This window comes from Gymnoscopelus braueri (genome assembly GCF_963280865.1).
Source record: "Gymnoscopelus braueri genome assembly, chromosome: 3".
In the NCBI taxonomy this organism is placed as follows: Eukaryota; Metazoa; Chordata; class Actinopteri; order Myctophiformes; family Myctophidae; genus Gymnoscopelus; species Gymnoscopelus braueri.
Genome location: NC_137612.1, coordinates 39,906,897 through 39,932,205, shown reverse-complemented (window position 1 = coordinate 39,932,205; position 25,309 = coordinate 39,906,897). Strand labels below are relative to the sequence as shown.

The 25,309-nt window shown below is 41.2% G+C and overlaps 1 protein-coding gene across 1 annotated transcript in view; it reads left to right on the top strand.

Annotated features, from left to right (window-relative positions):
* The window catches only part of slc2a9l2 (solute carrier family 2 member 9, like 2), a gene marked incomplete at both ends in the record, with an annotated part of 201,388 nt that overhangs the window by 168,135 nt on the left and 7,944 nt on the right, over positions 1 to 25,309 (top strand). Inside the window, one exon of the mRNA XM_080423537.1 lies at positions 4,008 to 4,135. Coding sequence (XP_080279663.1) covers positions 4,008 to 4,135 — 128 coding nt within the window. The remainder of the gene's footprint in view (positions 1 to 4,007; positions 4,136 to 25,309) is intronic.

The window sequence follows — 25,309 nt, the reverse complement described above, 5'->3', positions numbered from 1 at the left end:
ATAACTAGCCTACACATCAAAACAAACATTGTGGATACAAACGGCCACCATCAAAATACCCCCTGGTCATAATGCTACTTCATGTGTGTAAGATTAGCCATTTTATGTTACCTCGATCACCTGCAACAAGACTAGTTAAAACACATAAAACATGAATTAGACATATTTCTGTCCAGTCTGTAACTGCATCACTGTTCACTTCCTCCCTAGTAGGCTACTGCAGGTGTAATGCAGGTAATCAGTGTGTTGCCAGATTTTGCAAAAGAAACAAGCGGCCAGGTCTATGAAAACAAGCCCAAAAGAAGCAACTAGGCTCAGGCCCATGATAACGTCTGCAAATGTTTTACATACTCTTTACGAATGTCTTACGCATCATTTGCTAAACATGAAAAAAAACTCCCTAAAAAACTAAATTTATACCACTATATGAATCATTTCCAAATGATTTCCTACACATTAAATGACATTATTTAATGATGAACAAAATCGAGTATAAATAATGTTTTAATGTGTTTTAAATAATGTTTAAATGATTCTTAAATGTTCTACAATGTTATTATAAATTATTTCATAATCATTAACCATTGTATATAAATAGTTTGTCTATGATTAGTTCTTTATCCACAAATAGCTTGTATATATTATATAACATCAGTTACAAATCATTTAATAATCATTTACAGATGTATATAAATGGCTTATTCATGAATAGTTCACTACTTACTAATACCTTATAAATGATTTGTAACCGTAGTTATAAAGGTTTTAGTAATCATTTACAAATGTCAACAAACAGGTTGTTAATGATTTGTTAATAGTCTACAAACTGCTTATAAACGTTTATAAATGCTTTATAACGGGTCATTATTGTAAAGTGCTACCCATATTTCTTTGTGAGTTTTACTCTCAGATGACAGAAACACACACACACACGCACGCACGCACGCACGCACGCACGCGCGCGCGCACCCACACATTACCACTCACGCTCACTGAAGCAGATTACGTTTCGTTACGTTTCCTGGGAGTGCTGAGATCAGTGTTGCAGTAATCTCTCAAGAACAGATTCTGCTCTGCGTTGGAATCTGTCGTGAAGGTTCGTCATAAAGTGTACACACTGGGCTACAAGTGGGCGTGCCTTCAGATCAGGAAGCAGGCCGCGCTTTACACAATCAAATGTAGTGGGCGGGATTTACGTGTCCGCCGATCCTTCCCCACTCGAAACCAACCAAAACTAATTTAACAATAGCGTCCGCGGAGCAGACAAAACCACGAAAAGATATTCACATTTTAACTTGCTCTTTCATCATAGAAACAAGTGGGCTTATAACCAAAACGATCCATGTTCTCTGGGAGAAGTGGTGTTAGTGTTCCGTGTAGATATATTGTTAGTGGGAATGAAAACATAGTCGCACCACCGGAAGTGAAACGCGGAAGGCAGACCAAAATCCCGGTTTCCTTGCGCACGGGTGCTACGTCGTCATTGTCCCAGAGCCAAGTGAGATAGTACAAACAGCAGAGGGCGCTGTTTTTCCTTCTCATTTGGTTCTGGGTTCCCAGATTGGTGTTGCAGTGACTGCAGCCTTAAATCCCTGCCGAGTGTTTCCCGTAGCTACTGTATCTGCTGTATTTTTTTAATACTATTTGTTCATATTGATTTGTATATGTGGGGGGGTTTCTGGTGGAAGTCACTGAAGCAGGGGAGCCGCAGAATATCTCTCAGTCAGAAGCATATTCAATAAAATATGTAACCTGTAGACTGAGATACATACAAAGCCACAAAGCCGTGCACATTTTGTTCACTCAGAGTTAAAGGGATATTTCACTTTCAAGAAAACTTTTGATCATTTTATCGTCTATTCAGGCTTTAGTGACCCCCCCAGACCGTTTTTAAGTTGCTTGATTCAGTATTTAGATATTTGATATTCATTTTATCAGACACGCCCCCTTCCTATACAAACCCATTATAACTTCAAACTCCATTTCTAGCATGTTAGATTCATCAAAAACACCCATCCTTGGTTCTGGTGACTCACCCTGCCCTCCTAATACGCGAGGGGGCCGTGTTTTTTCGATTACCTTTTTCATTTTTTTTTATTGTATTTAAGTTTTTAAATGTTCAAAAATATATATAAAAAATAAATGAAAAAAGTAATTGAAAAAACACGGCCCCCTGGCGTATTAGGAGGGCAGGGTGAGTCACCAGAACCAAGGACGGGTGTTTTTGATTAATTTGGGTAATGCTGCCTTTCTAATGACTGTTGTTTCACCTAGAGCTAATTTCCCAAGTTATTTGAAAGTACATCGGTACTACATAACTACTGGCCTTTAAAATTAAGGTAGAACTGAATGGTACAAATCATGTTTCTCAAATATTTCCTTAAAATGTTGGTTGTTGAACAGACAACTCCTTGTTTCTTTGTGCAGCTAGAAGAGAATGGCACATCTTCCAGTCTAATACAACACCTGAGGCTGCAGAGCAATAGCGTGCTGTTGACAGTGAGACGTCTATATGATGGATTCATCTATTGATAATAATAATAACACGCTTTCAGAAAAAAAAGGCATTATCATATTGAAAGAAACATCAGAGTGATGAGTATTTGCACAGCTTTCATAACACACGGCATATACGTTTTAGTGCCATGCATTTAAAATATGTCTTTGATGTTATTGCAGGGCAAAACTCCATCAGTCTTTTCTGGATATCGTCTCTGTCGGGTGGAAACCTCATATGTCCAAAACTGTTACCTTTCAGGATTCAAATAAAAAAACAGCAAAAGTAGCAGATCCACAAGCTTGAAACGCTTCGCGCCGCGTTTTGAGCTTATGGATCTGCTACTTTTGATACTTTTGTGTGACGCTGTAGTATGATCAAGTAGGGCGTTCGTTTACGATAAAACACCAAAAGTTGAAATATGGAGATACAAGGTTTCTGCCGACAGCAACGATATAAAAATTGCATCAAAGACCTATTTCTTTTTCATCTTTTGCATTTCGTTTGCATGCATGCCTGACTGTACTGAATATCAAAAACATGAGCATTGCCAGTCTCTCTGAATCTCCTACTGTGAGGACAGAGGCCCTGATCAAGCAACAGGGCTGATAAATGCAGGCTTAGCCTTTTAGTGTATTCTAGACGTGTATGTTGACTTTAGCTAATGATTAAACTGCGATCAATATGCATAATGCTTTTGCCCTTATCTACCATTACACACTGTTAACTCATTTCCTGCCAGAATTATTTCAGATTTTTGGCTGTAGACTGCCAGAGATTTTTCATTGAAAAAAATGTTTCTCAGGAGCCGAGATACAGATTTTTTAAGTTTTAAGTTAACAATGAAGTGGATAGGAGTTTAAATCTTTGATATATCATATCTCCTTGGTCTTTGGGTCTAAAAAAAAAAAAAAAAAAACTTTTTTTTTTTTTTTTTTTTTTTTTAATAGAACGCATATCTGCGTCTTTGGCAGCCAGGCGAGAAATTAAATAGAACGCAGATATGCGTCTTTGGCAGCCAATGTGTTAAGCAAGATAATTTTGTAATCAAGCAGATTTTCATCTGCGCGATGATTCAATGTATGGCATCTTTTTCTGTCTATAAGAAGCAATGTGTTGGGTTGATAGTGTGGCTTTTAGATGCAGTTAATCACCTCCAACCCAGCGTCCCTATTTTGGGCGTGTCAGTATATAGGGCCTACACTATAGGCAAACACTTTCAAAACATTTCTTTCCTGTTTTTAAATATGTTCCATTTGTTACTCTCAGAACTACAGACCTATAAGGGTCCATTTGGTTCCATTCCATTTGTACACACTCTGAGTTACAGGCCTGTAAGGGTCCATTTGGTTCCATTTGTTACACTCTCAGAGTTACAGACCTATGAGGGTCCATGGAACATCCTCTCAAGTAAACATGAGGTTCCCTGGACCCCACTTCGATAAGTAACTCCTCGATTCAGTGACAGCTCACAGTGCTTTGCTGACAGGCTACCTCTCTGCCCTCTCAGGTGGGATCCCTTTTGTCCTGACTGGTGAATTATTTGAGCAGTCTTACCGGCCTGCCGCCTTCATGATCGCTGGCACTGTGAACTGGCTGTCCAACTTCGCTGTGGGCCTCCTGTTTCCCTTCATTCAAGTGAGTGAGCTTGTCTACGTTGTATTTGTCCATAGGGGGGGGGGGAGTGTGTGTGTGTGTGTGTGTGTGTGTGTGTGTGTGTGTGTGTGTGTGTGTGTGTGTGTGTGTGTGTGTGTGTGTGTGTGTGTGTGTGTGTGTGTGTGTGTGTGTGTGTGTGTGTGTGTGTGTGTGTGTGTGTGGGGGGGGGGGGGGGTGTGGGGGGTGTGTGTGTGTGTGTTTCAGTTTGGTTTGTCAGAACTGTGAAAACCAAAAAGGGAGTTATTCAAACAGCTCATTATTATTAACAGTAAAGGCCATAGAATAGGTTGAACTAGGCACGCCTATTTCAGCCGGACCCTCTATGGAGTTTTATTGCTCTTTACGCTGTGTTATACTGTATGTTTTTAGTTACTGTATGTATTGTGTGAATGTGGACGGTGTGGAACACGTGCGGAACAAACTGTATACTGCAAGGTTGGCTTATGTGTTTTCACTGGGCTAGTAGGGTGAAATTGATATGAACCTGGACAAATTATATATATACAGTATGTCAAAACTACCATGACAGTTAGCTTAACAGAGCTGTGTGACTAAAATGCTGACTGTGTATCTAGTCAAATACATTACATCAGGGGTCTTCAACAGGGGGTCCAGGACCCTTAGGGGGTCCTCAGAGTTACTACAGGGGGGGGGCGCCAAATCTTTGTGGGGAACAATAGCCGAAAATAGCCAGTGCGAGGCGTTGTGAGCTTGTTTTCTGCGTTTTCGGCAAAGAGGTTTAGGGGAAAAAAAGAGCAGACCAAATACCATTTTCTGGTTCCACTCCAAAATAGTCAATGCATTTCTCCCATTGAGCCATCCAGGGTCCTGGTGAATCATGACCATAAAACATATTTTTCAGTGATAAAAAAAATAAAACACAGAATCAAACGTTTTATGGTCATGATTCACTAGGACCCTGGATGGCTTGATTCTAGGCTTAAAATAATTGATATAAATATTTTTGGAAATCTCAATGGGAAAAATGCATTGACTATTTTTGAGTGGAACCAGAAAATGGCCGCCACTGTGCTATGCCCTATAGATAATGCTGTCAAACAAGTCTTTGAAGCTATCTATGAAAAAAAAAAAATCTGCGACACAATTGTATACAATATGTAGTACAATATTATGTAGTGGCCCCAAAAGTGTTGAGACCCCTCCATTGCATCATGGTGTCCAAGGCTATTAGTGAAATAGCTCTAGTCTGCTGCAGAACGCATGTCTTACATTGTGCGCGCACACACACACACACACACACACACACACACACACACACACACACACACACACACACACCTACACATTTATTTATCTGGACGACTTAAGGTCGGATTAGTGAATTCAAAGTGCACGTGCTCGTGGATCAACTACAACAGTGGTTTCTCAACACATTTTCACGTCAATGACCCCCCCCCCCCCATAATTGATATGGCCGCGGACCCCCCTCTAAAAATATTTAGTGCCAGGGACCGCCGTTGAAATAATTTCATGTGTCCATAGCAAGTCTCCCAATGATTTATGAAGCCCACAATCATGTGGACATCACCTCTCCTACAGCCAGTGTTTGAATGATGACATATAGCTTGTACATCTCATCATTAATCACATTTGGCACGGGACCAGAGCACATTGCGGTGACGGTGAACAGAGAGACTTGCAGAGGGGATATGGACGAGAGCGCACAAAACCCGCTGGACGCGCAAGAATAAGCACAAGGACGCTGCAACTGTACTGGCAGTGCACCTGAAGACTTTTCCCCCTCCCGCACACATTCTCATAGAAATGCATTATTTATCGTCTCTGTCGGGTGGAAACCTCATTATGTCCAAAACTTTTGAGGATTCAAATTCAAAGATGTGTGTGTGTGACACTGCAGTATGATCAATTAGGGCATTAATTTAGGAAAAAAACACAAAAAGTTAGAATATGGAGATAGAGAGAGCTTTCTGGCCCGACATCATGCAACGATATATAGGATGAGATAGTTCAACTTTTAGACAGGTGAGCTGCTCATCAATGTCAGGTGTGATCCTTCTGGTTGTGTTCGACAACCTGACTGTGATCTCTTACCAGGTTTATTTTTCTTATATACATCTTTTCCTTCGGGCAGAATCTCCAAATTCTAGCATTCTAGCATTAACACCCTACTTGATCACGCTGCAGCAGTGTCACACTACAACGTCAAAAGTAGCAGATCCACAAGCTCGAAACGCGGCGCAAAGCTCCAAGTATTCTTTCCGATTTTTTTAAAGCTTTGAATGACGTTCAGAGAGAGTGAGATAGTCTCTCTGATCTGCAGCTCAGGAATATTTATGAACTGACCTTAGAGTATGATTAAATGTTCCGTGAGCTTAATGGCATTACAGTCTCTAAGTCTCTTCTTAAAGGCTTCAACACTACTTGCTCCAATTGACAGCAGGGGGGAACAGGTGTGGCGTGAAAGGGTATTGGTTCTCAAAGTGGGGTCTGGGGACCCCCAGGGGTACTTGGGGGGGGGGGGGGGGGGGGGGGTCCAGAATATAGCATCATAATCATTTTAACCACTTCATCCATTTATACGTTGGCTATTAAAAAAATAGCAGATAGACAAGCTCGCAGGCTTGTACGTCTGCTATTTTGGGATTTTTTTCCCTGAAAAATATACAAAATGTTGAATAATATAATATTTTCTTCTGGGGATCCCTGGCACAAAACATTTTCAGATGGGGGTCCGTGGCCAAATATATATATCAATTTTGGCGTCCTTGACACAAAAAAGTTTGAGAACTATTGGTCTAGAGCAGCGATGATATGTACTGTACTGTATGTCCCTAGATGCACTCAGTATGTGCTCTGTATAATTCACTTGATCCCCAGAAAGAGGAGAAATTAAAAAATATAAATCTATGCGATGGATAATACTTTTCAGTAAAGAAGATGCTGGAAAATTAATGTAAATCCATTAACAAGAGATAAGGCCCACACAATGGGGCTTCGAGCGTTGTACGTTTTGGGTTACGCATATTGGAGATGCTTTCTCTCATAAGGAGCAAGAGGATGTCTGCCAAAAGCTTGTTACTATCCCTGCTCCATTTGACACATGGAGGTTCACAGAACCGCTGTTGTTTAGACCTGGTCCCCTGGAGCTAAACCCAGACCATATCTTCAACACTGTACTACTGCAGTGGTTCTCAAACTATTTTGTGCCAAAGACCCCCAAATTGATATATATTTGGCCTCGGACCCCCATCTAAAAATATTTTGAGCCAGGGACCCCCAGAAGAGAAGATTTGTGTTAAAATCAAAAAAATATCAGCATTTTTCACAATACTTTTTTCGGAAATGCTAAACAAATATCTACAAGCTCGCAGCGCAGCACGAAGTGACGCGCTGTGAGCTTGTAGATCTGCTATTTTTGAATAGCTAACATATAAACGGATAAAGTGGTTAAAATGATTGGGATGCTGTATTAACACATTTTGCTGGGGGGACCCCCTGGAACCCCCCGAAGGGCCCCTGGGGGTCCCCGGACCCCACTTTGAGAACCAATGGTCGACTGGAAAAGATGGAGTTAGGCCAGGTACGTAATCTACATACTGTACAATGAGCTGCTCTCATGTCCCTCTCGTTTCCTCACCGCTAGCAGATCCTGTAATATCACGATAAGAAGAATCCCTGTCACATCCTGACAGGATGTTTAAAAATACATATAATGTGCTATAGACATTTTGAGTATGCACACAGTGGTCTATTAGCCATTATCAAACACCTGAAGAATATCCAGTCATATTACACTGTGGAAAATCACCCCATTTCCTTTCCTATTCATTGGCTATCTCTTCCTCTTTGCATTGTAACATTGCAACATGCATTTGCATTTGATCCAATGCAAATGCGATTTCCGGGGGGGGGGGGGGGGGTTACAAAGATACTTCTCTCTCTGGGCTATAGCCTATGACAATGCGTGCACAAAATGTGAAAAGTATTCTGAATCTCTAGTCTACACTCTTCTTCCATATTGACAGTGACACTGTCGTATGAGGAAGTTTAAAAGGCTTGAGTGGTTAACTATAAAATCATTTACAAATACAACCGTGTCAGAAAGAATAGCCTACACAGTGTGAGAAATTGGAACGTTTCCTGGAACTCCTGTTGGCTCTCTTTCATCTCATCCACAGCACAGCCCAAACCCCCTGACACTTCTAAGCTCTCCATCTCATCTCTTCCTTTCACTCCATGCATGTCGTTCTGTTGTCCCTCTCTCTCTCTCCCACCTCTTGGCTCGCTTTGTTCCTTTTAAATTTGTTTGTACATTTTCCCTAGACAATCCCTTTCTCTCTCTTCCTTTCACTCACTTTCTTGTTCAACTTTTTTCCGTTTCCATTTTGAAATCATCCTCTTTTCATCCTATTTGCTGTCTGTCTGTCTGTCTGTCTGTCTGTCTGTCTGTCTGTCTGTCTGTCTGTCTGTCTGTCTGTCTGTCTGTCTGTCTGTCTATCTACCAACTGTGATACATCGAAATCTCTAGAATAAAAAAGGAAAAGACACAATCTTGGATTTGTCATCAAGTGAGAAATAACAGTGACTTGTTAGATTCACCAAAGCAGCGCTGCCCTGAGCTACAGATTGCCTTTCAAGGCGTAAACCTCTTTAATTATACCGTGAACTGCTTCTGATGCTCAATCTATACTTTGTCATATGACGGTGTTGTGCGCCAGAATCCACAAGCTCACACCGTGTGGCATCGCTCACACATTGTGAGCTTGTAGATCGTCCCGCGGTGAAGCATGAGTCAGGCTCGATGGGCTTGGAAGCGTGACGCGATCTGTCCGGACTGATAAGAGTAATACACTGGAGGAAAACAAAAAGAAAGGGCTTTGGATCAGGCTGTGATTTCATTTTAGGAAATTGGTTGAAAAGAGAATGGGAGTGCGAAAAAACTTTGAGCGGAACAAGAAAGTGAGTGAAGGGAAGAGTGGGAGAGAGATATTGTAGACTAGATAGATAGATAGATAGATAGATAGATACTGTAGATCGATCGATCGATCGATCGATCGATAGATAGGTTGAACATAGGTCCTTTACACCTTTTGCAATTAGTTTCTCATGCATGCATGCCTGACTGTACTGAATACCAAACACATGATCATTCCTAGGATCTCCAATTCTCCCAGTGAGGACAGAGGCCCGGATCAAGCCACCATCATTTCGTCGCCACAGAACGAGATGATATGATTCATTCATAAGCTCCGCTGTCCCTGGGTGACAGTAATAAAGCCAGGGGCTAGGTGTCATGTTCCACTGTATAGCGCTGTCTAGAACTGTGTGTGTGTGTGTGTGTGTGTGTGTGTGTGTGTGTGTGTGTGTGTGTGTGTGTGTGTGTGTGTGTGTGTGTGTGTGTGCGTGCGTGTGCGTGTGCGTGTGCGCACGTGCGTGCGTGCGTGCGTGCGTGCGAGAGAGTGTGCGTGGGGTATATGCAGATATGATAGGTACAGTGTCACGTTTTCCCTCAGGACTTTGGTCATTAACATAATACCACACTATAAAGACCCTCAGTGTTCATTGATGTCTGAGAGTGTACCCAATCTGGTTCCCTCTGTCATATTAACACTGAGGATTTTACTGTGTGTATGCGGTTTACCAGTTGCACTCTCCCTGCTTATTGAACACCGTTCCCAAGGAGTGAGACTGAGATAGATGACACGAAAGGAGTGAGATCATATCGTGATTGTTGGGCAGAAACCTTGTACTGTATGCTCTCCATATTTCCACTTTTTTAAATGTTTTGTTGTAGATTAATGTCCAATTTCAACTTGTTTGAAGTTGTGCTGTACTTCTACTTGCCCCCAGAATAGATCATTTGTTATCAATGTGAAGCAATATGCCTCTTGGCCCGGATTGATTTCCAGTCCATGATACATCTGTCTGGAGCTCCATCGCTCTCTGGAGGTATTTAAACACTAAACTAATTAACTGCTAGTCTCTCATTAGCCTTTTATACCGGCGCCAGCAAAGAAAATCTCTCTTGCCTTTTCCAGGTATTCCTCAAAACCTCTGATCAAAGAGAAATACAAAAACATCAGACAGACTCTGTGTCTGTGATGAAGAGCGCAAGCTCAAAACCTCACTTTACTCTAGCATTGATTCTCAAAGTGGGGTCCGGGGACCCACAGGGGGGGTACCAGGGGGTCCCAAGCAAAATTAGTTAATATAGCATCACAATAATTTTCAAAAATAGAAGATATACAAGCTCATAGCGGATCACTTCGTGTGGTTGAGCCGTGCTATGAGCTTGTACTGTAGATCTGCTATAAAACAATAATAAAAATAAAAAAAATAAAAAATCTTTGCTTCTGGGGGTCCCTCGCACAAAATATTTTTAGAGATGGGCGTCCGCTGCCAAATACTATAACACATACTGGGGCACTGTATGTTACGGCAGTTTTTAACATTTCAAATGGCCATATCTTGGTGACCATTGCTCTAATCAGCGCAAATAGAGTAGTACCACCTGAATACCATCGCCCACACATCAAATAGAGTTGTACCGTCTGAATGCCAACACACACTCATCAAACAGAGTGGCACTGCTTACTCACACTGGGTGTGATTCTTTTTTAACCCTGCCCAATTCTGTGGATTGGACGTGCATGCATGTCTCCTGTTTTAATCTTTTAAGCTGTGTGTGGACTGTGGATAGCGCTTAATTCTGTGTTGCACACTGTAGCCACTAGAACAGATAACAAGGCCTGATCAAAGAGCAGGATTTTCATACACCTCAAGTTGATAGATGGAATTGTACTCAAATGAAAAACCCACTGGGGTGGAAAAATACACAAAATAAAAAAGATCAGTTGTTCAGTTAGTTCAATTTGTTTTATCCAACTAGCATGTTATTGTTTCGGCGTGTAGCTTTCATCAGAGCATGTAAAAAATGAAAAGATGAAAAACAATTAAACGTACTATGATGGAGGCTACATGCCGAAATGTATTATTGGAGGATTAAAGCAAATGGGTAACTGAACTACTACTGGTCTTGCATCTTTTATTTTTGGAGTGACAGTGTTTGTGTGTGTGTGTGTGTGTGTGTGTGTGTGTGTGTGTGTGTGTGTGTGTTATTTTAAACTAGCGCACCTTCCTGCTCCAAAGTTGAAATAAGGCTGAAGTGGTTAATGTGTGTTTTGTAATAATAATTCAAATCTACAAAGTAACTAGTATCTAAAGTTTTCAAATAATTGTAGTGGAGTAAAAAGCACAATATTTGCCTCTGAGATGTAGTGGAGTAGAAGTAAAAGTATGGAAAATTTGAAAAACTTCAGTTAAGTAAAGGTACCTCAACATTGTACTTAAGTACAGCACTTGAGTAAATGTACTTAGTTACTTTCCACCACTGCCTATTCCCACCAGTAAGACTGTAATGATCCCAATGGGTTTATTGATCATCTCTCCCGAGCCTCATTGTTTTACCCTCCAGAAAAAAATCTGCTTGTCACGTTTACCGAATGATGATGATGAATGGTGTGCCATCCCTGTGAAGTCTCATAAGAATAATCGCATATGTGTTCTACATAACTACATCATTCTGCTTACATGCATTATCTTTACCAGTGATGTACGGGATAAATGTCTGGGTGAAGAGGATGTTATTGAACTGTAAGATCAAACCAATTTGACAGTTTAGCCTGACTCTCATGGGCAGGGTGTCTTCAATAATAATAATAATAATAATAATAATAATAATAATAATAATAAGGGTAATAATAATAATAATAATAATAATAATAATCATCATCATCAATCATAATCCTAATAATTCAGTCAGATAACTCACATATAGAATGTACAAGTGTGGATATAACATTTTATCTTGGTGTTCAGGCTCTGCAAAAAATATCTCCCTACTCAGCACAAGTAGACAACCATTAACAGAACTAATAGCAGAGGCGGTGGGAGCAAACAGGCGCATATAACAACAGTCCAGGGATAATGACAGCAGAAGGAAGAACAGAGACTGAGGTGAGCTTAAATAACCCACTGTTCTGGATGTACTGAAGCCTTTGAAGGCTCTTGCTAGGGTATGAGAAGAAGTGCAATGCCGTAATCCAGCCTGGAGGAGACAAAGGCATGGAGAAGTTTCTCAGAGTCTGGCAGAGTGGGTGTGGGATGGAGTTTGGCAATATTTGAGGTGGAAGAAGGGGGTATACAGAGATCTTCAAAAAGCTCCCAAGCCTTTAAAATGTTTCACTTCCGATTTTCTCAAGTTCTCTTTTACTTCTTACGCTCATCTCTCTGACTCACCTCCCCTGTGGGGGTGTGTCGAGCTGACTCGTGCAGTCCTCCTGTCTACAGCCTCTGCAGTGCAAACCCAGATCTCTGTCAAGGATTTATTTCTCTCCCTCCCCTTAACACAGTGGTTCTCAAATTCTTTCATGACAAGGACCCCCAAATTGATATGTATTTTGGTCATGGACCCCCATCTGAAAATATTACAAGATTTGCGTCGTTAAAATGTTTCAAACATATTCCAACATGTTTCATGATTATTATGATAAATAAAAAAAGATCTACCTGCTTGCATCGCAACGCACTGTGAGCTTGTAGATCGGCTATTAGCCGAAACTGACAAGCCACCAACAAGCTTATGAGGCATTTTTCCCTGTACACAACAACTTTGCCATGTCTGCTTATTATAAGTGACTTTGGGCTTGATTTTCTGTAAAGATGCTTGAAAATATTGATATTTGCGGGTTGCTGTTTTTTGGGCGTGTTTAGTTGTTTTAGTAGTGTAGTTGCTTATTTGGGATTGCTTCTTAAATGTTGTTTAGGAGAACCAGTGGTTCGCAAACATTTTCACTTCAAGGACCCCCAAAACATTTAGGCCTACTTAGGCCTGCAAACCCCAAGCACCCAGAACCGCAGAGAGGCCTCAGAAGCCTGGTGGCTAAATCTAGTGTTGCAGGACTTCCGCATTTGGGACACTTCTGTGCATGCAAAATCTGACTCTGGTACACAGTCGAAGAACTCACTGGAGGACAGTGGCATATAAAGAAATGCATGCGCAATGATGTCACTGATGTGTCAATAGGCATTTTCAAGTTCAAGTACACAGAAATAGTAAAAAGCGTTTTTGAAATATCGATTATTTTAGATTAGGAAATAACCCTAATTCCTATTAACTCTTTCACTGCCAAGAGTATTTTCATAAAGTACTCCCCCAGTGCCAGCAATTTGCGTTTTTCTTTATTTTGTAATTTTGTAATTTTTCATTCAAATAGATTATCTGATTGGGTTTTTAAACCCATAATACAGTTCTACCAGTAGAGAGCAACAAATCGACACATTGATGACCTCGCTGGCTCACTCGCCCCCTCCCAAACAGGCTCACGTCACATCCGGTCATAACCGGATGTTGACATTTTTGACAATCGTTGATCGGGCTAAATTACGATGTGATACACGACTACGATGACTGATCGTCACCCAGACCAAAGAGAGTAGACGTGGACCTCTCCGTTCGTTTTTTATACCGTGTGAAAAAACGTGACTTTCCCTATTCTAGCCGAAAATGACCGCGGGAAAAAAATGAGAACCGGAAACGGAATCTGCGTCATGAAACCGGAACCCAATGAGTCTGAAGGAGTCAGGAAGCGAAAGTGATCATGAAAAATAAACAGAATAGCGCGCGACCACAGTCAAAAGTAAAAACTCGGGATTTCTCGTGCTGGCAGGGAGGGTACTCGGGAAAAACTCGGGATATCTCGGGGCGTGGCACTGAGAGAGTTAATGGGGTGCTCTATAAGCAGAGGGCATGGCTCCTTTTTGTAGATTTTTTTTTTTTTTTAGATTTTTCAAAAATGACGGTTTCGTGATGCCCTGTCAGCTTGTATATCTGCAATTTTTTAATAGCCAACGCAATAATCAAAAATGACACAGATGCTTTCCCGGTTTTAAATTGAGTGCAAAAGAAGCGCATAATAAAAGGATATTTGAAAACAAAAAAGAAGAAGAAAAAAATGAAAAATAAGAGTAAAATACAGTGCAAGTTGTTGCAGTTGCAGCAGACCTGCAGTTCTCTGGGAGTTTGTTCGTTCCAGATGATGTGGTGCATTAAAACGGCATATGAACACTGCTGAAAGCAGACCTGTCCCAGATGACCTGAGAGGTCTGGATGGTTCATGATGTAGCACAAGATCAGAACATGTATTTTGGCCCTGTACCATTCAGCGCTTTGTAAACCACCACAGTAGTATTTTTTTAATCAATTCTTAAACAGAGAGTGAGCCAGACAGGGCAACCTGAAAAATAAATAGTTCATGTTTGATCAAACCTGCATTTCCCTCACGTCATGTCCTAGCATTTTATCTGTTCAGTTCTGTCTGCACTGCAGCTACATGCAGGCAGTACATCTCTATTGAGTTAAGAGTTATTCTGTTTGGCTATAGTGAGTGAGCGAGTGTGTCTGTGTTTACAGAGAGAGAGAGGGGCGTTATGTAGGGATATCAGAGGTCAATAAGATTCATGTTGAGGCGGTGTGTACATACGGGATGCTAAAACAATGTCAGACTCTGTGGTTTTCTCTGGTCCCGTGCCAAATATGATAAACGATGTCATGTACTGTTGTCTGCTGTAATGTATGTCATCATTCAACCATTGGTTTGTAGATGTTTCAAATATATATAAATAATAGATATATAACGTGGGCTTTATAAAACATGTTGGGGAGAGTTGACATACATACATACAGTGGTGTAAAGTAACAAAGTACATGTACTCAAGTACTCTACTTAAGAACAATTTTGAGGTATTTTTTATTTGGAGTATTTCCAATTATTAATACTTCTACTTCTACTCCACTATTAATCTCAGAGGCAAATATTGTGCTTTTAATATAGTAAAATATTTACACAATATTTACTCTAGTATAAACTTTAGTTACTAGTTACTTTGTACATTTTGATTATTATTACAAAACACACATTAACAACTTCAGCCCTACACTTCGGCTACTTGAAAATAGCAGATCTACAAGCTCACAATGCGCCGCAATCTGATGCATTGTGAGCTTGTAGATCTGCTATTTTCAACAGATTTTTAGACATTTTGAAAAACAATCCTTCTGCGTAATCATGTGTACTTTTACTTTTGGTACTTAAAGTATATTTTGATGCTATTCATGCTATTCATTTGATGCTTGATACGGTTGTTCTTTTACTCTTTTTTTTTTTTTACATTTTGAATACCATACTAAAGACTTGTAGCCTACTTGTACCAAAGTATTTCTACATTGTGGTATGGATACTTTTACTTAAGTAGAAAATGTGTCTCTGCATGCATCCAACTCGGGATAGTGTAAGGCTCATTTGTAGACCTACAGTATGGATGACTTTGTTGAAAGACAATGCTCATCATAATCATCTACAGTTGGGAAGGGAGGCAGACTGGCGGCCTGTAAGCGCTTCTCTGTCCTTCCGCCACAACAGCCATCCATCGAGTTAGATTACACTTGAAGGTGATGGGGACAGCTGGGAGGAAGGTAACCCCCCCCCCCCTTCCCCCCCGCAAAAAAATCAATACATTATGATCTAATCCACAGAGCCACAATACATTGTAAAGTTTGTGTAGTTTCTTTTTTTTGGGAGTGTTTGCCCTTTAGCAGGGAAATCTCTCTGAGGGTGCAAGCTAGAGACTTCAATGGAGCAAAATGTGCTTCCCAGCACACAGAAGCATGTCTTGAAGCCTGTCATCGGTCTGATGAGGAAACCCCAGCTGTTTTTTTTTTTTTCTTTACATTTTTTATCCCGCGATTTTTGTAACCCATTATTTTCACCCGGTGCCAATTTCCTAAGTGATCCTGGGCGCTACACCCGCCCTACACCAGCACTACACCAGTCCCCCACAGTAGGGAGGCCAGGGCCGAGCTCATGCTTCCTTCAGGCATGAGAGCCAACTGACCTTCTTGTCACCTGACAGGAGGGAGTTTCCCTGGTTGGACGTAGCGCGTGGAAGGAACACGTTATTCCAACCAGTTCCCTTCCCCTCCATCAGGCGCCCCGGCTGTCATGGGGGAGGCGGTATAGCGACCAGGATTACTACATGTTTTTGTGAGGGTATTAACTACCCTAGGAGACACGGGGAGAACATGCAAACTCCACACAGAGTAGGCCCTTTCGCCAACCCCACCTAGGGTATGGGCGCTGATGACGCGGAGGAGAAGACACACCCCCAGCGCCCACAGCGTCCCCCGGCGGGAATCGAACCCAGGACCTTCTAGCTGTGAGGCGACAGCGCTACCGACTGCGCCACCGTGCCTCCAACCCCAGCTGTTTTTAAAGCTGCAATCCGTAAAAAAAAAAGTGTCCTTCCCAGGATTCAAACCCCCCCCCCCCCCCCCATGACCACCAAAACTATATTAACGCTATAATGGAAAGCCCGTTTGAGCAGAGGATTCATTGTGATTTCACCTTCATGCAGTACCTCTTGTTTAGCACTAGTGGTCCTACCCGGTGACCACTGGATCTAAATATCTCAATAGAAGAGCAGTCAGGCCAACTACAGCCACCGCAGTTGTGTTAGTTCTACAGATTGGACAAAATAACTTTTTATTCACATCAAAACATTATGCACTGCAGCTACAGATGCCAGGAACATTTCTGAGACAAATATTGGGTGCAGTAAACCTGAACATAGATCGCACACAGGTTTACAGGGAAGACGTGAGACCAAAGGCAGTTATTTCTGCTGTGATTACTAGTTTTTTATATGAATCGTTATCAGTTCCAGACAGAACCAGCACTTTGCTGCAAGCCTACACACAATTTAATATCTGTAATTGTGCAGTTTTGAAGGGTTGGGAATCGAAGTCTTGCAGAACTGCCCAATTGCTGAATGAATCACACATCAACATTGCATGCTGTAAAATCCTGTGTTAATTTAACTCACAGTACACGTTTATACACACTCTCAGAGTTACAAATGGATAGAATAACCTCTTGAACCCCGGCATCCTTATGGTAGATTACGATTATTTGTCAAAAAGTTAGAATATGGAGCTAAGCGGTTTCTGCCCGACAGCAACTACATGCATAATATGAACCCCCGTTATCTTCACTAATAACATGAACCATCGTTATTATCCTCACTTTTTCAGATCAAAGAATGTGAAGCGCAGCTCATTAATGCATCATTAATTCACAGAGGCGAAGGTTTTGAAAACACAAGGGCAAATGAGATCTATTAATCTACTAACACATACAATGTTTACACACACACACACACGCACACGTACGCGTGCACACACACACACACACACACACACACACACACACACACACACACACACACACACACACACACACACACACACACACACACACCATAGCGTGCCAGTCAGTCAGTCAGCATGACAGCCAACGGCACGACCTTCAATTATCGATTCTGTTCAAATGCATCATCATCATCAGCACCCTGAACCTATATACTCCTATAGAATCACCTTGCAGACACGGATGGGAAAGCCATACTCTGTATAGGCTCGTTAACCCAATGGAATTGCTGTGTAGGCCCTCAAGCTTTTTTTTGTATGTGTTGTATCCTTTTGACAGACTCTAACTCTATTTTTGAAAAACATCAACATTCTTGATAATGAAAAGAGTTCTGCAGAAGTCATTAGCCACTTTAACCACTTAAACCCCATATGGGTGACCGTAGTCCCTCAGGGCTCTATGCTAGTGTCTATTCTTTTTTATGTTATTGTGGGGTAAGCTTTCCCTGAAAATAGCCGATCGACGAGCTTGTCGATCTGCTATTTTCAGTGAAAGCCTTGCACAATAAGGATGCTGGGGTTTAAGTTGTTTACCCTGACATCCCTATTTTGGGTGTGTCAGTGTATGTCTATAAATGTCAATAAATCTACAAGCTCACAATGCTTCGCAATGTAATGCTGTGTTAGTCGAAGCACCGAATGAACGTCTGATCACGCCATCGCTGGACATTTGAATGGATTGACATGTTGTCGTGTTGACATCTCATCACATGTGACATGATGACACATGTCCACCAGCTCTCCCTGCCCTGCCACTCAAACATCCACCAAACATGACACCTGACGTGTAACGGACACAAGAAAACACATAAATCACTTTATTTCTCTAGGGATTACAGCTGTTGCTTCCCTTGAGGGGACTTAAAGACCCAATACGGGTATAGTGTATTGGGTATACAGTAGTGTATTATACGACTTGATGTTACTGGCCAGCATTTTGCAAAGCTATGGTAATAATGTGTTAGATTTCACAGGAAGGCGTTGGTTTTCATTCATTTCAGTACGGTATGCAAATCAACTTTCAGAGACTATAACGTTTATTTAACCAGTAAAAACAGTGAGATCTAAATTTCTTTTGCAGGAATGAACTGGGCAAGAGGCAAATAAGTTAGACATTTACACAAAGAGCAAACATTAAAAACACAGACTACTGAAATAACTCATAATATGAGAGAAAATAAAAGGTTTAAAGGGTTAAAACAATAAAAGGTTAAAGAGTCAATATAACAATAATTAAAGGGGGCTAGACTGTGATAATCCTTTTAATACTCCTTAACAAAGCCAAGGATATGTTTACTCTTTTCTGAATTGTTCTCGTTCCAAGATCAAGGGCCTAAATAAATCAAATTTATTTTACCTGCCTCAGTCCGAGTTACAGGTACTGTATAACGCAACCAAGCGTTTGATCTGAGGTTAAAAGAGTTTCTAATTAAATTGAATTTGGAGCAAATATAAACTGGCAGATTACCAAGTAGAGCTTTGAAGATATCATACCAATGCTGTAACCTGTAGATAAAGAAGACCAACCAAATGGAGAATAACGCTGGCAATGATGAGTCCTACTGTATAAGCAGAGTTGGAAATGTATCTGAAAGCAGCATGATATAAAGGGTCAAGTTTGGCTAGCGTAGTAGGAGGCAAATCTGTAGACGGAGAGAGTGAAGTCAAAGAGAAACTATAGGTAGTCCATCACTGATAACTTTCATGGCCGTAGTTCTTGGGTCAAAGTTACATTACTGGTTAAACGCATGGATTGATTGGAAAAGTCTAGCTGAAAAACATCCCTAGAGCTAAATTCAAACGTCCATTATATCTTCAAAGAAATATCAGCCCATACCATAGCCATGAAGAATACTCAATTATTATTGACTGGGTGTCCGTGACTTTCATTTAACCGCTCACCTTTGACGTCGCAGCCTCATCACCTTTTAAAATGAATATTAATATGAATTTATTATTAAAGCTAACTTTAGCTATGAGCTATTTTAAGTGGCCATAGTAAAAGCAGGATAATCCTCAGAGATGTGCGGTTAACCTCCCAATTTGACAGGTCTGCATTAATGGTCTGCATTCATATAATGGTCTGCATTTCTATAGCGCATTCATCCAAAGCGCTTTACATTCACCCATTCACACTCATTCACAACTTGCTCATCGGGAGCAGTTAGAGCAGTGGTTTTCAATACTTTTCATTTCAAGGTCCATTATTTATTCGGCATTTGAGCCACGGATCACCATTTGATGAGATTTAGATTCTCAGACCTAAGACTTAGAATATTTTGTTATCGTTGGATATTATTTTGTCCACAGTTCCATGCTGTTTTGATGTTGGAGAGATGTCCGCTTCCGAATTGATTTTAGGATTTTAATGTTTGTTTATAAAATTCTAAATGGTTTGGCACCCCCGTCCCTTGCTGATCTAGTTTCCGACCACTCTCCACCTAGAGCCTTGAGAAAAAAACAGGGGTGACCGGGCCTTTGCGGCGGCTGCCCCCAGGCTCTGGAATCATTTGCCCATACGCATCAAAGACTCATTTCTTCTCCCTGACCTTCAGTGATAGCTGATGTAGCCCTGTCTTTTCCCTGACTGGTGCTAATGTTTTATTTGCGCTTATTTTATTGTATGCTATTGTCTGTTTATATTGCCTTGTTTGCTCTTTGTTGTGTTTTTTTTTTACCTGTACAGCACTTTGGTTGATCTTGTCATAACTGTGCTATATAAATAAACTTTGCTTTGATTTGATTTGATAACAGGCAAACGTTCAAAATAACAATTCTTTAATTAAGGGCTTGGACCGCTGGCGTAGCGGTCCAGGCACCTAGGCTCAATGTAGCCTGACAGCGTGTTGCGGGTTTGAGTCCCGATCCCGAAGGCCTTTTCTGCATGTCACCCCCCATCTCTCTCTCCTTATTTCCTGTCAGCCTACTGTCCTATCCATAAAGACATAAAAGCCCCCCCCCCCCCAAAAGAACTGTAAAAAAATATTATTTGATTAAGTAATGCAAGATTTTTAACAATAATTTAACTCTTGAGAGCGTAAAATGAAACCAAATGGACTCATAAGTCCATTTGGTTTCATTTTACGTTCTCAAGAGTTAAAGATCTATAAAGGTCATATGCGCCGGAGGGCGGGTCAGAAGGGGGGACACTATTGAGATGGACTGGTCTATTTATTTTCCCGACCGGCACTGGTCTAGCACGATAGCGCCCCACCGTTCCCATTGTGTTGTGCTGCGTTGTTGTGTATTGGCCGCACGCACAAACTATACCTCCGTGGAATCAAAGTGCACCGTGGTATGTGTGATCATGGATTACGCAATTTAATGTAATTGATTTGTCAATAACTCTTGTTAGGCTGTGTTAGAACAGCATTTTAGGTTTGTCGGGTGCATAAAACAGTGGGTGCCATCCGGTGCCATCCGGTGCGTCTTTCTTTTTATTATGTCGGCTCATCTCGGATCTCGGAACCAATTTCAGGTTCCATAAGGGTTTGGGTCCCCCGGACCACTGGTTGAGAACCACTGAGTTAGAGGATCAATTATTGCTGAAGGATACTTCCACATGAAGCCAGGAGGAGCCAGAGATCAAACCTTCTCATTCTCAGATACTCTGCCTCCTGATCCACTGCTGTTTGTTACTTACTTATCACTAGAAAGTTTGAATTAACCACATGAAGCCTAGTGTGCCTATTATGGAATATTGTTGGCAATCATGTAAAATATCCTGTTACTCATAGTCAGTGGAGTAAACAAGCAACAAGCAAGATAAGATAACCTCTACTGATCCCATGAGGAAAGCTTTTTCCCACTAGGGGAGATAGTGTCCTTTCTGTAATGAACTGTTGTGACTTCAGAGCTAATTAGCTATCTCCTTCTCCATTTGAGCTCTGCTCACAAACATCCGAGCATCTTACCCATCCCTCCCTCCTGGTGTCCAGCGAGCTGATTTAGATTAACCCATAAAGACCTGAGGCCGATTCTAAAAATGTTTTCTAAATCAGTTTTTTTTTAAACAGTACAAAATAAATAAAAAATAAGTATTTTGTTCCAGGACTCCCAGAAGCAAAGATTTGAATTAATGGTCACTTTCAAAATATATTTATATTGTTATATATGGTCACGATTTCTCAAAAATAGCAAATCTACAAGCTCATAGAACGGCACTCTGTGCCGTGCTATGAGCTTGTAAATCTGCTATTTTTTGAATAGCCAAAGAAATCTAAAATGACCACAGATGCGTTCCCGGTCTTAATGGGTTAATCGCACAGCAGTCACTTTGGGAAATTTGACAGAATCTTCACACCATTCTGAACGGGGTTGCAACTTTAGTTAGTGTGTGCCATTTTCACTTTCGCACTGTTTACCGGCTTCCTTTTGTCTTCCCCACTGGTTACAATCCTGTCATTCAAGCTGTGCCGGTGGGGAGTTACCAGCTGCCGGCAGAAAATCAACCTTGATGAGCCAGTAAACTGGCACAATCGACAGAAAATTGCTTCATCTCCGCTGGTTTCGGCCCTGTCAGGCATAATGTGTGATTCCATTATTGTCGGCCGGAGCCATTTGTTCTAATCAGGTGGGCCCCCGGAGCTCTGTGAAACCCCATCTGAGGAGTGTCAAGAGATCTGATGGAAGCAAATTAAACATCTTGCCATATCGTTGCTGTCAGGCAGAAACCTTGTATCTCCATGTTTCAACTTTTTTTTATCCCTCCCCCCATAAACTATGGGCTACTAGCTAGAGTGTAACACAAAAGTAGCAGAAACAGCTGATATACAAGCTCACAACGTGTCGCATCGCGACTCGTTTTGAGCTTTACTTGTGGAGAAGTGAAAGTGGTTACTGTAAGTATGTATGCAGGTTGTATAACGTTTGAACCAATGAGCATTAACAAGAGCTTGTGACTAAATAATGACTACATTGGACAGGCGCGCGGGAAGTCCTTAATACCTAGGGGGGCTGTGCGTCGTGGGGGACTCCTCGATTTTTTTGTGATTTTTGGGGGGTTTTCTGTGTTTTTCCCCACACAAAAAGGCAGAAAGACAGTGCAAACACCAGGTTGAAGTTCATCCATGACCGTAACAGACTGCTATGATCCATAAAATATATATATATTATAAAAAATAAAATAAAATAAAAAGTTTTTTTTTTTTTTTTTTTTTTTTCTTCCCATCACCAGGGGGGCTGCTCCCATCACCAGGGGGGCTGCAGCCCCCATAGCCCCCCCCCTTCCCACGCCACTGACATTGGATCCATTTCCTGAAAAGCAACAGTTTTGGACATACAAGGATTCTACGCGACAGTGACGATGTTCCCTCTCCTCTGAGATGCCTTTTCTCATACAATGTCACCTCATTCCCTATTGCCAGACTGGAATCATAGTGAGAGAAACAGAGTAATTGTGCACGTGCGACGTGCGCGCGCTTGAGTGCGTGTGTGCGTGCGTGTGGCTGCATGCTGGTTTCTTCTTTGAGAGACAGACACTGACAGAAAGAGGGTGATGACTCGATAAGATAGACGGGTCCTACAATATGATGGGAGCACAATGACATTGGTCACAACAATAAGTGTCAGTCAAAGGAAGGGCAAGTGGAATTATTATGCAATTAGACAGATAATGGTGACAAAGGACAGGCAGGGAGCCACCAAAAGGAGAGGTAGAAAGAGACGGAGATAAGGCCATCGGATGCTTGATAGGAGAGGGTAAGTGCGAGAGAAAAAAGGCAGTGAGAGTGGGTTATTTTTACCCAGGGCTGCTTTGTCTGTCGGTCAGTTGACTGAAGCTCCACTGGTCCCATGGGGTCCCGGGGGCGTGCAGTGGGGGTTTCCGCTCCTTGCATCGCTTTGTCCACTTACTGACGACCAGAATCCATAGCCATGAATCTCTAACCCGGCTCGCCATATCATCTGCCTCATCATCGGTTCATACATTAACTGAACTCGAGTCTGCTAGTGGGTTTTCTTTTCAGTGCACCAGTCACTTATTCTGTTTTATTTGATTTGTTGGAAGATTTAAAAAAAAACAAATATATATTCAAGGAGTGTTTCTATTGTATTGTTTTCTCTCCCCCAAGCACAAACCAAATCAAATTCCAATCAATGTCTCATTGAAATGGTAATGAATGTCATTATATTTTCCTTTTTTATGACTAAACCGTGTTATTTTTGTGGAGACCATTTGAGAATAAAAGGCAATTTGATACAACAATAATGGCGTCTCCCGATGCAACGAGCGGTAATGTCAATGTTAGCAGAATAAACAACCGTTATGAAATTAACTTCTGAGAACATTTAGGTCGAGATGTCAATAGTGTTGATTTTGAATTAATATTATTAATATTTTGATGCATATCTGAAAATCTGCTCCAACTTTTATGTAGGCCTACTAAGCTGCAGTAGGCCTACATGATCACATGAACACGTGTACAAGTCCGTCTCAAACTAGAAAGATCTCTCTCTGGTCTCTGGTCGAGAATTGTTCCCAAGGAAGCAAGTATGTTTAGGGCTGTCACGATTACAAATTTAAGTTGACTATTAATTGTCACTCAAGTAATTGCGATTAACGATTTAATTGTGTGTTTGGCATTGAACATTGGAATATATGAAGCCTTTTAGGCTTCGTAATAAAAAAATGCACAGGGCAGATATGACAAATAACAGAAATATACAAAGAAATTATTGACATATTTAATATTTTTTATACATACAAAAAAGCAGAAATAGCTGATCTACAAGCTTACAACGCGTCATAAAGCGCTTGAAAATCTTTCGACGTGGAAACGATGACGATTATGCAAAAATAATTGCGATTATCTCAAATAATTGCAATTAGAAGATTATGTAATAATTGTGACAGGCCTAAGTATGTTTCATGCATTCTTCGTATTGAGAAACGGCCGGCCTATCCACTGAACAGCACTCACTGTTCGGAACCTCAGAAGGAAGCTGAAGGAACGTGTCTGTTAAACAAGTACTACATTACATCAGTGGTTCTCAACCTGTGGGTCGGGAGACCCCCAGGGGGGTCCCCACGTGATTTTGGGGGGGTCCTCCGATGACAGTGAAGTGACAATTTAAGGACTCTTAAGACCTTTTTAATAATAAAAAAGAAAAGAAAAAGACCATTACCGTGTCAAAAGTAATCAACAAACTATACTATTAAAACTGGTCCAACATTGGCCAAATTGTCAAATGATATAAGAAAAAAGCCTCGCAACGTGAGCTTGTAGATCAGCTATTTTCACAATATTTATCTTTGGAACCGAGTCAAACTAAATGTAATGCTTCAACTCCTACATTCCAAGTGCTTGTCAGGGTGGGGGGTCCCCAGTTCAAATATGATTATTTTGGGTCCCGGCCTAAAAAGGTTGAGAACCACTGCATTACATTACAGCAATGGCGGATCGTGGAGCCTATCAATAGTTCCCGGAAATGACTTAGCAGCATACCAGTCCAGCAGTGCATTATAAATCAAATCAAACCTTATTTATTTAGCACGTTTACAACAGCCAAGCTGACCAAAGGGCTGTACATGGTCAAAACAAAAAAACAAATAAAAGCATCAAAACAAAATAAAAACTTCAAAGCTGGGATGTAAGGTTCCACGAGCGCAGAGAGGTATGGCGGAGCCGGCCCATTTAGTGATTTATAAGTAAATAAAAGCAGCTAAAAATCGATTCTAAAATGAACAGGGAGCCAGTGAAGTGAGGCCAGGACAGGGCTAATATGTTCACGTCTTTTTGTACCTGTAAGGAGGCGAGCCGCTGCATTTTGTACGAGCTGCAGACGTCTGAGTAAGGACTGCTTTATACCAGTGTATAAGGAATTGCAATAATCTAATCTAGATGAAATGAAGG